Source organism: Pseudorca crassidens, chromosome 1 (assembly GCF_039906515.1).
Source record: "Pseudorca crassidens isolate mPseCra1 chromosome 1, mPseCra1.hap1, whole genome shotgun sequence".
In the NCBI taxonomy this organism is placed as follows: Eukaryota; Metazoa; Chordata; class Mammalia; order Artiodactyla; family Delphinidae; genus Pseudorca; species Pseudorca crassidens.
In genome coordinates this window covers 11,732,134-11,748,391 of record NC_090296.1, presented here as the reverse complement: position 1 = coordinate 11,748,391, position 16,258 = coordinate 11,732,134, and the positions used below count along the sequence as shown (strand labels likewise).

General features: G+C 38.0%; 1 protein-coding gene across 9 annotated transcripts in view; it reads left to right on the top strand.

The window, feature by feature from the left end:
• Nucleotides 1–16,258, top strand: part of UNC79 (unc-79 homolog, NALCN channel complex subunit) — a 248,943-nt gene that overhangs the window by 45,993 nt on the left and 186,692 nt on the right. For all 9 annotated transcript variants that reach the window (XM_067727070.1, XM_067727065.1, XM_067727087.1 and 6 more), the window contains exons 4-5: nucleotides 2,611–2,781; nucleotides 11,176–11,268. In XM_067727070.1, coding sequence (XP_067583171.1) covers nucleotides 2,611–2,781; nucleotides 11,176–11,268 — 264 coding nt within the window. The remainder of the gene's footprint in view (nucleotides 1–2,610; nucleotides 2,782–11,175; nucleotides 11,269–16,258) is intronic.

Sequence of the window (16,258 nt, the reverse complement as noted above, 5' to 3'; positions counted from 1 at the left end):
CAGTGCTCTTCCTTTGTGACTACCTGCCTGGTCTTGGGATGGGCCACTGAGTTAGGGCCCCTTGATTAAGATAAAAGCATTCACTTTGGTATCTCACAGCCCATTTAACTGCAGTTAATGTGTAAATTGTGACAATTTCAGGGGGGATTATTTGTATTTTTGCTCTTTTACCCACAGCTATTTTGTGACCTTCCTCTTTACTGTTATCTATAGGCTGTGTTCTGCATAACAGATCTTAGAAGATAGGAAAAACTCACTAGACCATCCCTTAGAGGTTAAAAACCAATACAACCCTGTTTTGATCTGAATGACATCAGACTTTCCGAGGGAGGGAGTTCGGAACGTGGAATTCTGGTTCCCAAGCTGGAACTTCTAAATAAGAATGACTGAGGGGTGGGTCCTGAGGATCTGAATTTTTAACTAGCTCTCTGGGTGATTCTTCTGTACACCAAGTTTGAGAACCACTGCACTTGCACTGTACCCAGCAGAGCTGCATTTTTTTTTTTCTTGCGGTACGCAGGCCTCTCACTGTTGTGGCCTCTCCCGTTGCGGAGCACAGGCTCCGGACGCGCAGGCTCAGCGGCCATGGCTCACGGGCCCAGCCGCTCTGTGGCATGTGGGATCTTCCCGGACCGGGGCACAAACCCATGTCCCCTGCATCAGCAGGTGGACTCAACCACTGCGCCACCAGGGAAGCCCCAGAGCTGCATTTTTGTTGCAGTTCAGCTACTAACTCTCAGGTGATCTTGGGCAATCACTTCCCTTCTCTGGGCCTCAGTCTCCTCATTTGAAAAATATTCCAGGGGGGCTTCAGGTTCCTTTCAGTGCCAATATTCTGTAACTAGGCTAAAAGGCAGCTGAGGTGTCTTATGTGCACAGGCTCAGTCAGTTCTTAGGAATACACTTGTGAATGTTCGATTTTATCAATTTGAGCCCAAGGTTGACTGACCCTCACTCCCCAGTGGACAGTGTAGCCACATCCTCTCTGCTGTCAGTTGATGTGCTTGTTGAGGTGGCATATTAATTCTAATGATAATCAGAATTAACATTAGGCATCAAAATAGCACAAAGAAGGTGCATCTGCTACAAGACAAACAAGTCTAATAATTTTCTTTTATAATGGACGTGAAAATGAGAAAAAGTCTTCATTGTCAAGTCTTGGCTGATGACCTGTATATCAGGAGATCCAGAGACATCAAAATATATATTCAGTGTAATGGGATTTGGTTTACATGCATTCTAAAGCTAAATCGTTATGAGTTTTTGAATGTCCTCTATTTTTACTCCTTGTGCAGGTAATAGTAATAACAATATTAATATTCATAATAATATCTAATATTTGTGGAGCACACATTAGGTGCTATGTTAAGCACTTTACGTTTTTCTCATTTAAACCTCCTAACAATCCTTCTAATGAAGTGAGGTAGGTACTGTTCCTATCACTTAAAAATGTTGATAGAAAGATTATTATTAGGTGGCACGTCCTTCTGTGATAATTGATAACTAAGTGCGCAGGGTCATGCAGTATCAGTTTACGGCTTCCTTTCTTGGGTGCGTGCTGAATCTGACGCTGTGCTGGAAGACGCAGATTACTTCATTGCCCAGGACTCCAGATGTAGGAGGATTGTTCGGTCGATGGAGCAGAAATAGCATGGTGTTATTTCCAGTCTTGCCCTTGACTTTTCTAAAAATTCCCGTGAGAAAATAATTTAACATCGCTGTGCCACAGTGATCTTGTGTAAAATGTAACGGAGGTAAGAATGCTGGAAGGATTTCAAGATTTGTTAATCACTTGGAAAGTGCTTTTAATTTATGAAATCAGGGAGTAATATGAATACCAAGTACTACTGAAGATGGATAAGGTGTTGAGGAAAAGCTCACATCATAGATATGGTTGACCCTCGAGCAACCTGTGGGGTTAGGGGCACTGAGCCCCCATACAGTTGAAAATCTGCAATCTCTGCTGCTCTCTCTGCCTCAAAAACAAAGGAATTGATAAATGACTCACCTAAGGGCAGGGAGCTGAAACAGTTTGGATAGAATCAGGACTCAAACCCTAGTTCTTTGGGTTCCACTTATTGTGATCTCTAAATGAACACAAACTTTTCCCCACACTTAGTTGATTTAAAGATCTGTAAAATGAAGATACAGGTACTATATTTATTGAAAAAATCCATGTGTAAGTGGACCCACACAGTTCAAACCTGTATTGTTCACGAATCAACTGTATATATATATATATATATATATATATATTTTGCGGTACGTGGGCCTCTCCCGCTGCGGAGCACAGGCTCCGGACGCGCAGGCTCAGTGGCCATGGCTCACGGGCCCAGCCGCTCCGCGGCATGTGGGATCTTCCCGGACCGAGGCACGAACCCATGTCCCCTGCATCGGCAGGCGAACTCTCAACCACTGTGCCACCAGGGAAGCCCTGTATATTTCTTAATGCAATCATTCATCAAAGACTGTGTACGCACTCTGCAGAACTCTTGATAGGAAGGGAGTGATGGTTGCTTATAATTTAAACCAGTTCATAAAATGTAAAATTAGCATTTTTTGTTAGATGGCAAAATATTCAGTGACTGATTACTTCATTTTGTTTTGTAGATCTTGGACAGTCAATATTTTATACAACTACGTGTTTGCTCCCCTTTCTCAATGATGATATTCTGAGTACTTTGCCCTACACGATGATATCAACTTTAGCTACCTTTCCTCCGTTTCTGCACAAGGATATTATTGAATATCTCAGCACATCTTTTCTACCAATGGCTATATGTAAGTTCGGTCTTACCTAATACTAGATTATTTTTATGTGTTGTATGAATGGAAATTGCTTTTGCTGTTTAGGCTACAGATTTTCAAGATTATAATGGAATCACTTGCTGTATACATGTGCTCTGATTTAAATGCAGTTATTTCAGCATGAATAGTATGGTGAACATCAAAGAAATGAAAAGACAATTATACCTTAGAACTGTTGTATTCACATAGTTTGATCTTATTGGATAGGAAGAAGGAACATGTCAAGGCACAGTCTGTATTTCCTCCATATAAATTATGGTATTTTTTGGCTACTTTAGAGAAAAGGGTGGAGCAAAGTGCTGCCTTTGATGTAGTAATTCTTATCTTTTGCATCTGAAAGAAGTAGGGTGTGTCGGGAAGAGCAATGGATAGAATCAGGATATGTAGATCTCCTGTGGTCTCAGTTCTATCTGTAATCTGATGTATGATGTGAGGTTGGGCGGCTAACATAGTTGAAACCTCATCTCCAGAATGATGATATCATCAGCTTTCCCTCACAGGGGTGCTGTGATGACAAAATGAGTCAAAATTTATGAAAACACTTTGTAAAAAGCTGAAATTTACAACTCATGTGCAAGGTACTCTTATAAACATGGAATCGATATGAATTCTGTTTCACTTTTATAAACTTAATTCTGCAGGCTTTCCAGATGTGATAACAGAGAGAAAAAAATAAGTTGGGTTGTGTTTTTTATGATCAAAGTCCTGTAAAGTATTTAAGTATTTTTTAAAAGAAATGGGTGATTAATTAATTTACGTTTCAGTGGATAATCTGAAAAGATTATGGGTTTAGGAGTCAAACATATCTAGATTTAAATCACAGCTCTGCTACCAACTAGCTGTGTGAGCTTAGGCAAGTTACCTAACCTTTCTGTTTCTTACCTGTAAAATGAGAATAATGATAATACTGCCTCATAAGGTCGCTGTGACAATTGAGATGATTAACTGGAATGTTGATAGAGTGCTAGCACAATGCCTAGTGTTCAATAAGTGTTAGTTTACTTCTCTCCTTCCCTCAACTCTTGTTCTATAATAATGCCTGTGTTGGTCACATTCAATTCCTAGAGATCATTTTTCACTGTTTTAATGTTATGTACTTTTATGATCTTATTAAAGTTGTTGCTTTGTAATAACAGTTGGTAAACATATGTACCTTTGAGCCACATTTACTTATTTTACAATTCAGTTTAATTTTAGCTATGGAATTGTAATTTTCATGTCTTTTAAACAAAGAGTCTGACTTCTGCCTAAATTATATAGCTATTTAAAAAATTAGCAGACTGATTATACTGTTCAAGTAATAGAATATTTGATCGTTCTCTTTTTTGGTTCTGTGTATCCTTATTGACAAGTACTTGCTTATGGATACAGCCTTAGGATTGCATAGTTGTATTTTTTTTTGCGGTACGCGGACCTCTCACTGTTGTGGCCTCTCCTGTTGCGGAGCGCAGGCTCCGGATGCGCAGGCTCAGCAGCCATGGCTCACGGGCCCAGCCGCTCCACGGTATGTGGGATCTTCCCGGACCGGGGCACGAACCCGTGTCCCCTGCATCGGCAGGCGGACTCTCAACCACTGCGCCACCAGGGAAGCACCCCTGTATTTTTTTTAATAAGTATGTTAACTGTTAAACTTAAGCATAGAAATTTTTTTCTTTTAAGAATAGCAGGTGAGGCTGCATCTTTCTAATAATGAGTGTAAATTCACTGTATCCTTCCTTCTTAGAAATAAGTTAATAATTTTGGGAGATGTAGTGCGTATTTCAGCCCCTTGAAGTTATAAAGAGCAAATGAGCATGTGACAGCTGGCAACTTGTTTCTTCACCCTTGATTATTAATTTCTGCTTAATTAGAAACAGACCCCCAAACATGCCTTGTAGTCAGTTGGAATCCTTACTTATTTAAATGTGTGAACTTGGCAACTAAGGAGAACAAAATAGTAAGTTGAGTTTACAAAAATTGTGTGAAAATTTTAGTGCTTATTAGTGGAGTAGCTTGGTGTTCGTTTAAAGGGTAGGGACAAGTCATTTCTGTCTCCATTTTTTTTTTACTGTAAAGGAGAGGTTTAGAAAATAATGTTCCATCTCTAAGGTTATTTCTGTCTTAATAATTCTAGGTTAAATAACATCAATCTTATTTTACGTAAGAGGCACATACCTTCCTCCAATGCAATCGCTGATCTGGTTCATTTATTTTGCTGCTCTGGTTTTAGTCTCCTAGTTCTGACTTTCTCGTTTCTCATCACTATTCCTGTAGTTCAACAGTAGCCAGTCTGTATCATCTTTAAATCTTTGAAAAGAAATTGTGGTACTAATCTTTAAAGCCAAATTCTATTAAACGATTCAGGCATTTCTTTTGTACTTATTCCTTCATAGAGTAGATACAAAGGACATAGATCCAAAGATGGAGGGAATTGAGTTCCAGATTAATCAAGTCAAACTGAATTGATGTGAGAATGTGTGCCTGTTGTTTGCACCCATGTTGGTTTTATTTTTGGAAGTTGTTTCAGTGTGTAGAAATTCTGACCAGAACAAGAGGGGAGCATTTAACTTCTTCGAGAATATTTTTATTTCAGACCTGAGATGAAGGATGTTGCATTTTCTGAGTACTTGATAAAGTCTTTAAGACAAAAAGGCTTTTATCTCTTTGGTATGGTATTCACAAGGTCAAATGTAATACATGGACAGTTTTTCAGGTGTTAAATGATTATATCATTAAGGACTTAGAAGATGAAAGTCTGAGCTCTCAAGTGGACCTAATGAGGTATTGCAGCTCCTTCAGTTTAAGAGCCTTGCATGTATATCAGTTATGTCTTTTATGTCATTTTTGTCATTAAACCAAGTACTGTGCTTTTATTTTAAATAACTCCTTTGAGGTGCTGCAGAGCAAACTGCAATTTATTGTAAAAATTTCCTTTGACATAACCTTTTCTTGTTAACTCTTTCCTTGTGTATATATTAAGATACACTTGTTTTTATTCCACATGTGTGCAATAGGCTTTGTTTATATATTAAAGGAGTTACTAAGAATTGAAAAAGTCATTTGCATTTCACCATGGAAACCTCTCTTTTTCCACAAAGGTTCTGTGATTTGTGGACCAAATTGAAATATGGATGTTGGGAAGATGATATTTTGGCAGAGAAAAGAAAAAGCGGGTCCCAAATGAACATTATGTGATGTAGGATATGTTATTTTAAAGTGAATAGTAAAGCTGAACAATTAAATCAGTGAAAGAGCCTTCTAGCGGTATCTTGGTATCCTGAACTGTGCAGTCTCATCTAGTTTCTTTTCCAACTTAAATTTCCTCAAAAATCACTCATCCTCAGGTAAAAAAAGAGGTTCATTTAGATCTTTGCATTGAATTAAAAGCAATTGTATGATTTAGTTGAAGGTCTGCTTCCAAACCATTGGCCCTGTATCACTTTTTTGTTCTATTGCTACTACAGAGGATGTGTGTTATGTTCTATGATCTTCCAAACACTAATAAGTAAAGATAATAGAAAAAAGACAGTAAACTACCAACACAAGATATTGATGGTATTTAAATAATCTTTTATATATAAAATCTGTTTCATTAGCTAATGATTGTTTTTATAAAGTAGATCTTACTATACTTTAAGAGCTTTATTATTGAATTGTGGGAAATGTTTTGGAATAGGAATCCAGAAGGGCTGAATTGTAGGCTGACTCTCTCAACCTTATCAAACTTTAGTTTCTTTAGCTGTAAATTTGTGAATAATCATAACCTCACTTGTCTACATCACAATGTTTGTTGTGAAGACCATGACATAACATATGGGAATGACCTTTGAATATTGTCTGATGTTATGTCAATGTGTAACACTCAGTCAAATAACGGACATGTCAAATCCCATTGCAACTAATTCCAACATTCTGCTCAAAATCACATGTTGTCCTGAAATTTTATCATCTTAAATATTGCTTGAAATAATAATGGACCGTCTGCTGAGGCTTGGGATTTTTTCCCCCTAGAGTGTGTTGTATAACAACGGAAATTGCTATGTCAGGTTTTGATCTCATAGAACCTGACAGAACACCTCTGCAGTGTTGATGGGCAATCCTGTCTCTATGACTTTTTATTAATCTACCAATCTGCACATATTTTAATGCTACATAGACTTCAGGTTCATGGTGTCTTAGTCCTCCCTTTATGTTGAACTGATATGACCTTCTGACAACACAGGTATCTTATGCTCAAACCCTATCCCATGGAACACAGTTACCTCTGCTTACACAAACAGAGGCCACTTGCTAATCCAGGCAGCACAGGAAATGGTTCTGTCATATGGTAGAACTGGCATCAGAATGTTTTTCTTCTTCCCAGGTGATTCCCTTACCTTTACCCCTTAAAAAGGTATAAGACTAGAGGGGTTTATTTAAATATATTTCAATTCAGACCACTTCTTACCACTGTCTCTCATCTGGACCAGACCAGTAGCTTCTGAGCTGGTCTCCATGCTTCTACTCTTAGCCCCCCTACAGCCTGCTCTCCACCAAAAAGCCAGAGCTATCCTCCAAACATGTGAGTCAGATCATGTCACTTGCCTCTTCGAAAACGTGTAATAGCCTCCGATCACTCCTACAAATCAAATTCAACACCCTTCCGTGGCCCACAAGGCCCTCTGCCTTGTGATGTGGGCCCTGCTTATCTTACTACTAAATCACTTGTGTCTGCTAATGTTCACTCTGCTCTGTCCATATTGGCCTTTCTGCAGTTTCATAAAGGCACCAAGCTTTTGCTTTTCCTCTGTGTCAAAAGCCCTTTGTGCAAATGGTCACATGATTTGCTTCCTCATTCCCTTCAGGTCTCAGCTCAAGTATCATAGTCTTCCCAGAGGCCCTTCCTTACTCTCAAGCTAAAATAGGACCTTCCATTGCTCTCTACGTATTCCCTTGCCCTGCTTTATATTTCTTCACAGGTATTTGTTTGCCTGTTCCTCTGGAATAGTGCTGTCCACAGAACTTTCTGCAATGATGGAAATGTTATATAAAATTCTGTGCTGTCCAGTAGAATAGCCGCTAGCCACATGTGGCAGCTGAACACTTGAAAATGTATCTAGTGAGAGAGAGGTTTTTAATTTAGTTTACTTTTAATTAGTTTAAATTTAACCACATGTGGCTACTATATTGGATAGCACAGCTCTAGCATTTAAGCTTCATAAAGACAAAGACTTGCCTATCTTATTTATGGCTGTGTCTCAAGGGCCTAGAACAATGTCTGGATACTGAAAAGAAAAATACTCTGTGAGTAAATAAGTGACAGGCACATTAGCTGTGAAGTCAAGTGACAGGCTGTAGTCCTAATAATTAGGTTGGTGTTCACATGCAAAATTTGGTTTCTCGTTTATAAGATGGCTTTTCCCATATACTTTTTTTTTAATGAGAATCATATAAGAGCTATACATGATAACACGTTAGGAATTATAAAATGCAGAAACAGATTAAGAAATTGTTATTGTTCATAGAAGGAGGGGATGGTGGTAATGATTGTTTTGGTGGTGCTAGGAAGATCAGGGAATAGGTCTTAAAACTTAATTGTATTTTCTGAGCACAACATTAAATGTAAAATTTTCTTATTTTTATTACTTCTCTGCTTCCTTCCATCGTGTGTAGCTTTGACCTTAGACACCCTCATGGGGACAAGCTGCACATCTGTTTGCCTCGTGCCTTTTTAACAAGATTCAATAAATGATGTGTGCCTCTGCATGTTTATTAAATTAGAATTGTGGTGATTTTGTTCAGTCTGTTAGAAAGCTATGAAATTGCAAGGCGCTGTCTGTTTATAGAAATATTGGAGCCAGTTTCTGAGGGCTGGAGCCACGGGAGCACTCTTGGCTTTGTGGCTGGCCATTCATGAGGGAGAGTGTAGATTTGTAGGGGTGGGGGGACATGCAGAGGTCACCGAGCCATTTGTCCTGTTCTCCAAATGAACTTCATCTAAATCATCTGAGACATTTTGGGCATCTCTCCCTTTTTTTTTTTTTTAAATATTTATTTATTTATTTAGGCTGCACCGGGTCTTAGCTGCAGCACACGGGATCTTTTAGTTGCAGCATACGAACTCCTAGCTGTGGCATGCATGCGGGATCCAGTTCCCCAACCAGGGATCAAACTCGGGCCCCCTGCACTGGGTGCGTGGAGTCCCACCCACTGGACCACCAGGGAAGTCCCATCTCTCCCATTTTTAAAGGCCTCCAGGCACAGTGCTTCTCAGCCTACCTTAATAAGTAGTTTTCATTTTTTAGAAACACTTATAGTTTACAAGTTTGAAATGAGTTTAAACAAAGGTGAAAACACTTGTCCCAAAAGGAATGGATATAGTATACATATAATTATTTTTCCTTGCGTATGTCAAAGACTACACTTTCTTTTGCTTTTTTCTCCCCTTAAAGAAAGAACACAAGGGCATGCAATTATTCCTCCTACACTTGGACACCTTACTGAGTATTTCCTTTCTTGTTCTCATTCCTGTAGTAGTACTTCTCAAATGCAGCTCCAAGGCCCACTTGGTCAGAATCACTTGATGTCCTTATTAAACATGTAGCTTTCCTGCTTCCAAACTGATTGAGTTAGACTCTCTAGGTATGGGGCCCTGGAAGCTGAATTTGAACCACCTCCCTGTCTAAACTCTTAGAGAAACTGAATCTTGTTCTTTAGGATTTGGCACAAAGATTGTTTTCCTTGATTAATCGTATTTGATTAATCAGCTTTAACATCTAAGAGCAGTGAGCTGATCCTCACATCTTTGTATAATAACTAATTTTTATTTATATTGTATAACTAAACTAATTTATGTACCTGAATATCACCTGCTTAGTGGGTTAGCAGCAGCCCAGCAGTAAGTTACTAATAAAAGCAAACTCAGGTAAATGGAACTTAATTATAGATCTGTTTTATTTGTTTGTTTATTTCTGTAAAACTATTGTAAAGCCACTGTCCATTGTGGTGCTCAGTTTTTTACGTTAAAAAGAAGAATCATGTTAAATTTTTTTTTGTCTTCTCTACTTTACTGTACAACAAACCTTTTATTAGTGCTTTAATGATTCTTTTATACCTGTGTTTTATTATAAGTTGCCTTATTCTTGTTGGTTGTAGGTGAGATACTATTCCCACACATTGCACTTTAATACTTTAAAATAAAGCAGATTTTAGGGTTATCTGCTTTTTTCTTGTTGTCTATGTTGATGGTCTTCTGCAGTATGTGTTGGAAATTGAGAGTTGACTTTTTGAGGGTGTCATAGTCACTGTTTACTGTTCTGTTCATGCTTTCTTGACAATTTGCTACAGGAGCCCAGCTCTAAGGAGAGGTTTCTGCTATTCCTGCAATTATCCTGAGAAAAGGAATTCATTTTATATTTGAGTCCTTTCTCAGTTACTGTGTTTAGAATAATAAAGTACTCTGGGGACAACATATTACCCCGAATGACCTCCATCAGCGATAGTTCTGGATGCTTATAGAGGTTACCTGATACCCTCTATTAAAAAAGAAAGAGAAAGAAAGTTAATACAGTATTGGATGTCATCCTAAACAAGCCACTTAAAGATGTCTCTTAAAAGCAGTATGTAAGTGGTTATCACATGGAGATCACAATTATACGGCTAAAAGATGAATTTTGAAGAAACCAACTGACTTTGTGATTGAATACTGCGGGATAGGATAAAATGTCCAGCAACAGCATTATTCGCAGATTCAAAAAGTGCTGTATTTCAAACAACTCAGGTGGATGTGAAGATGGTAAGCTCTGGAAGACTAAAAAAGTGATTGTCATGGTGATTAAGATGCTGATGATGAAGTTACATGTGAAGGTTTGAATAAAATTGTTTAGTGATAGGTGAGAGTTGAAACTAATTTTAAAATTGATATAACTAAATGCATATGGTACCCATTAAAAGTAGACTCTTTCATCTGCATCTCTTAAAGTTAATACATTCAAGTCGTGTTCAAAAACGTTTTATTTTTACCTTCTTATTTGGATAACCTTCAATATGCCTTATATTTGGGTACATGGAGGATTCTGTTTTTTCTTTCTTTTCTACCTAGATATAAACATCTTGGAAACAGAAATCACGTTTAAGTACAATTCTGATAAAACGATTACATTACCTTCTGGCATTACTCGTGCTCCTTGAAGGTTCTCCCTAAATGTGCCTATGATAATGACTACTGTAGCGTTTGTAGGCTAGGACAGATTTTGTGGTTTTATTTATGCAAAACTTCTATTGATTTTTTTTCAAGTTTCTTCTCAGCTCTCATGGTCTATGCAAAGTAGCAACTAAATATAAATGTACAAATATATAAATATATATATATAAATAAATTGTGTCTAATCAAAAAAATTTTGGTTTCAGTGGGCTCCTCAAGGAGAGAAGGTGTTCCTGCCCACGTTAATCTCTCCGCATCATCCATGCTAATGATTGCAATGCAGTACACATCCAATCCAGGTAAGTGAAAATTTGGATGGCTTCAGTAATTCCGAACCAATAATTAAATAAGACATCAAATAAGCAAGCTAGGAATTCTCATGTGAGAAGAACTTCTCTTGGTAAATAGAAACTGGAGATGTGTTAGAAAACAGACTTTCAACTTGAAATAAATTTCCTTTGCCTCTTGCTATTAGCAGTCATCTTGCTGACTACTGATCTTTTTAGAATGTCTGAGAACACAATTTTAGAACACTGACTGGAAATTGCTTGAATATAAATATATAGAAATAATTAAATTAGAAATATAAAAATCACCTGCAATTCTAACAACTAAAGATAACCACTGGGACTACTTCGTGAGTTCGCTACTCTGACACCACATGAATATCCTTGCACATAAAGCGTTCGTTACATTCCCACTAATTATACGTGAAAGTACATTGTAACCTGTCACTGAGTGTTATAACATTTGTATAGAGATGGACAGATAAAAAGTAATATGTCATTTTGATCTGTGTTTCTTTGATTTCTAGTAATGTGGGACAGATATAATCTGATATATTCTGTTGGATTTCCATTCATCAGTGTAATTGCAGATGAACTTTGGGAAACTGACATAAAGGGGGGCTGACTGTTAGAGTCACATGCTAAGATATGAACTCAGTTTTTATTTTCATTTGGAAAGTAAACAAATTTGGTGGCCCTGTTTTCAGCCTTCTGCTTAATTACATAATGAATAATAATTGAGTTTTTGACTCAGCATAAGGAAAACAGTTTTTTTCATTTAAAATCTTAATGCTTCTTGGCCTGGAGTGTCATCCTTTAAATATGAAATTCCTTATGATTATTACGTGCATTTAATTAAAATGTAAATTTTTGGGGAAGTTATACCTCGTGTCTCACTCTGGCTTAAAGGATCCTCATAATGTCATTTATATTTATTAGATTTTATGTCCTGAAAAAAACCCCTTCACATAGAATCTAGTTAGTTAACTAAAGTCTCATCATCAGGGTTTGGTCCTAATTTCTAAGTTGGGAGGCAGTAGAGCAGGTTGGGTAGAATCGTGAGGTTAAGGGTGTGTGGGTTCATATCTGAGCTCAGCGCAGATTGCCAGGTATCTTAACCTTGAGCAAGTTCTTTAACTCCCCTAAGACCAAGTTCCCTCATCTATAAAATGGGAATTCTTCCTGTAGTACCTTAAAATGTTGTTGTGAGGATTTAATGACTTAAGTGTGTGTGAAGTGCTTCTTTAGCATAGTGATTTGACACATCATAAGCACTGCTCAGTAAACAGCAACACAGATCTCTGCAATCTGCCATTGTCTTCTTGGAGTTGAACGTTTCATTGGGAAACCACTGTGATCAAATACTTCTGTTATTTCTTAATCTGTATCTTCATCTGTTCATGGGGGAACGTGTATAGCTAGCTATTCTATACTAAGAATGACATTTGGGACCCCAAATTAATCTTATGATGGGGGAAACATAAGAAGTGAGGTGCTATCCACCAGGGGACTCTCTGAGATCAAGCGGGTAGGGCATCATTATCCTTTGAACTTTTAGGGGAGACAGCAAGTGGCAGCCTGGTCCTTGTAGCTGATTGTGTATCAAGGATGGAGCAGGGTTCTTGCTCAGGCACCAGGAATTCATTGCAGAACACCTGTGTCCATGGCTCCGTGCTAGGCATTGTGAAAACTACCCTGAAATGTAAGATATGATGCTTGCTGTGGAGTTTATGTCTCATTGGGAAGATTAGGCATGTTTACATAAGTCATTAATTTACAATGCAAAGTAGTATGTAAAAAGTACCAAATAAATACTATAGGCTGTATTAATTCATCAGAGAAGAGAACTCTGTGGGTTGAAATGATCAGGAAGGGCTTTGTGCCACTTGAGCAAAGAATGGGTCTTAAAATACAGATAGAATTTTGATTGATAAGGTAAATGGGGTGTTCTGGGAGGGGAAGCAATTTATTTATTTATTTATTTTTAAATTTTCGTTGGAGTGTAGTTGCTTTGCAGTGTTGTGTTAGTTTCTACTACTGCACAACAAAATGAGTCAGCCATACATATACATGTATCGCCTCCATTTAGAACACTACAGTGCATTAAGTAAAGTTCCCTGTTCTATACAGTGTGTTCCCATCAGTTGTCTATTTTATACATAGTATCAATAGTGTATATGAGTCAATCCCAATCTCCCAATTCTTCCCACCCCCACCCCTTTCCCCCTTGGTATCCATTTGTTCTCTATGTCTGTGTCTCTATTTCTGTTTGGTAATTAAGATCATCTATACCATTTTTCTAGATTCCACATATATGTACAATATTTGTATTAATATACAATATATGTATTAATATACAATATTTGTTTTTCTCTTTCTGACTTACTTCACTCTGTGTGACACTCTCTTGGTCCATCCACGTCTCTGTAAGTCACCCAGTTTTGTTCCTTTTTACGACTGAGTGATATTCCATTGTATATATGTTCCACATCTTCTTTATACGTTCCTCTGTTGATGGGCATTTAGGTTGCTTCCATGACCTGGCTATTGTAAATAGTGCTGCTATGAACATCAGGGTGCATGTGTCTTTTTGAATTATGGTTTTCTCTGGGTATATGCCCAGTAGTGGGATTGCTGGGTCATATGATAGTTCTATTTTTAGTTTTTTAAGGAACCTCCATACTCTTCTCCATAGTGTCTGTACCAATTTACATTCCCACCAACAGTGTAAGAGGGTTCTCTTTTCTCCACACCCTCTCCAGCATTTATTGTTTATAGATCTTTTGATGATGGCCATTCTGACCTGTGTGAGGTGATACCTCATTGTAGTTTTGATTTGCACTCTCTAATAATTAGTGATGTTGAGCATCTTTTCATGTGTTTGTTGGCCATCTGTATGTCTTCTTTGGAGAAATGTCTATGTAGGTCGTCTGCCCATTTTTTGATTGGGTTGTTTGTTTTTTTAATGTTGAGCTGCATGAGCTGCTTGTATATTTTGGAGATTAATCCTTTGTCAGTTGCTTTGTTTGCAAATATTTTCTCCTATTCTGAGGGTTGTCTCTTCATCTTGTTTGTGGTTTCCTTTGCTGTGCAAAAGCTTTGAAGTTTCATTAGGTCCCATTAGTTTATTTTTGTTTTTATTTTCATTACTCTAGGAGGTGGGTCAAAAAAGATCTTGCTGCGATTTATGTCAAAGAATGTTCTGCCTATGTTTTCCTCTACGAGTTTTATAGTGTCTGGCCTTACATTTAGGTCTTTAACCCATTTGGAGTTTATTTTTGTGTATGGTGTTAGGGAGTGTTCTAATTTCATTCTTCTACATGTAACTGTCCAGTTTTCCCAGCACCACTTATTGAAGAGACTGTCTTTTCTCCATTGTATATTTTTGAGGAGGGGAAGCAGTTTAAATAAAGGGGCTCTCTAGGTCTGTTCATGGGCAGTCAGTGTATTCCTCTGAGCAAGGTTCGTGTAGCAAACATATGGAGAATAGCAGACACCGTGTAAGAGAAAGTACCCCGGAGCATCTGTGCTTGAGAACTCAGTCATGGCTTCAGGAAATTCCAAGTCTAGAGGACCATTTATATACTCCACAAACAGTTACTGAGTATCTGCTATGTGCCAGGCACTGGGAACACCATAATTAGTAAAACAGAACCGACCCCTTTCCTCTCTTCATAAAGCTTATCGTGTGGTGGAAGGAGAAGACATTAATCAAATAATTGTAACAGCCAATGCCCAGTTTCAATTGTGACAGGTTCTTCGAAAGATGTACATTGTGCTATGATGAGACCCTATAAAAGGGGATTTTTCTTTTATTGAAGAGGTCAGAGAGGACTTTTCTGGGAATATAACGTTTTGTCTGAGGACTGATGGATGAGTAGCATTAACAAGGCCTATCAGGGAGTGGAGGTTTCCAGGCAGAGGAATCTCATATGTCAGGAGGGAGCCTGGCAAGCAGGTGGGACTGAAAAGTCATTGTAGCTGGAGCTCAGAGTGAGGGCTGCCTGGTGTGAGATGAGACTGTAGACTTCTGCAGGCCAGAACATGCAGGATGTCGTGGGCTCTGGGAGTCCTGCATTTATCCCAAGTCTAATGGAAAAGTGCTGAAGGACTTTGAGTGGTGGTGTGTGTGTCACCCGAGCTGCAGTTGAGAATGGATTAAGAAGGAGCTGGAATGGATACAGATTGACCCATGAGGAGGCCATTGCATTTGTGTAGGCATGTAAAAGTCAGGGTTGATTGAGGCCGAGAAAAGTGGATACATCTGAGAGCTATTTAGGAAGTAAAACTGATAGGGTGTGGTGAGGTATTGGATATGGTTGCATTCTGGCTTCTGAACTGGGTGCATGGTGGTTCCATTCACTGCAAAAAGAGACACTGGAAGAGAAAGACCAGGTTTCTAAGGGAAGATCATGAGGTCTACTTTGGACATGTTATGTTAGAAGCGTCTTTGAGACATTTGAGAGAAAATAATATACTTTAGACTAATACAATGTCATATGTCAATTATATCTTAATAAAACTGTGGAAAAAAATCACACATAACCTCAGTAATAGTTATACATATCCAAAACACAAAAATGCAAAAAAATCAGGTTTCTTCAGAAAAAAGAGGTAATAGTAATTAGGAAGTAATTAGGAATAGTAATTATGAACCCAGAACTGAGTTCTGGGCTAGAAGTAATGAACTTTGAGCCCTCATGTAAGTGTCCAGTGCTATTCACTGAATTGCATATAGAGGGTACCTGAAGTTGTACAGGCATACCTCCTTTTAGTGCACTTTGCTCTACTGTGCTTCACAGATATTGTGTTTTTTACAAATTGAAGTTTTGTGGCAACCCTGCATTGTCAGACAATGGTTAGCATTTTTTAGCAATGAAATATTTTAAAACTGAGGTGTGTACACTGGTTTTTAAGATATATTGCTATTGCACACTTAATAGACTACTTAATATATACTTTATGTTTATATAAAGTATACATTAATATACTTAATGTTTGT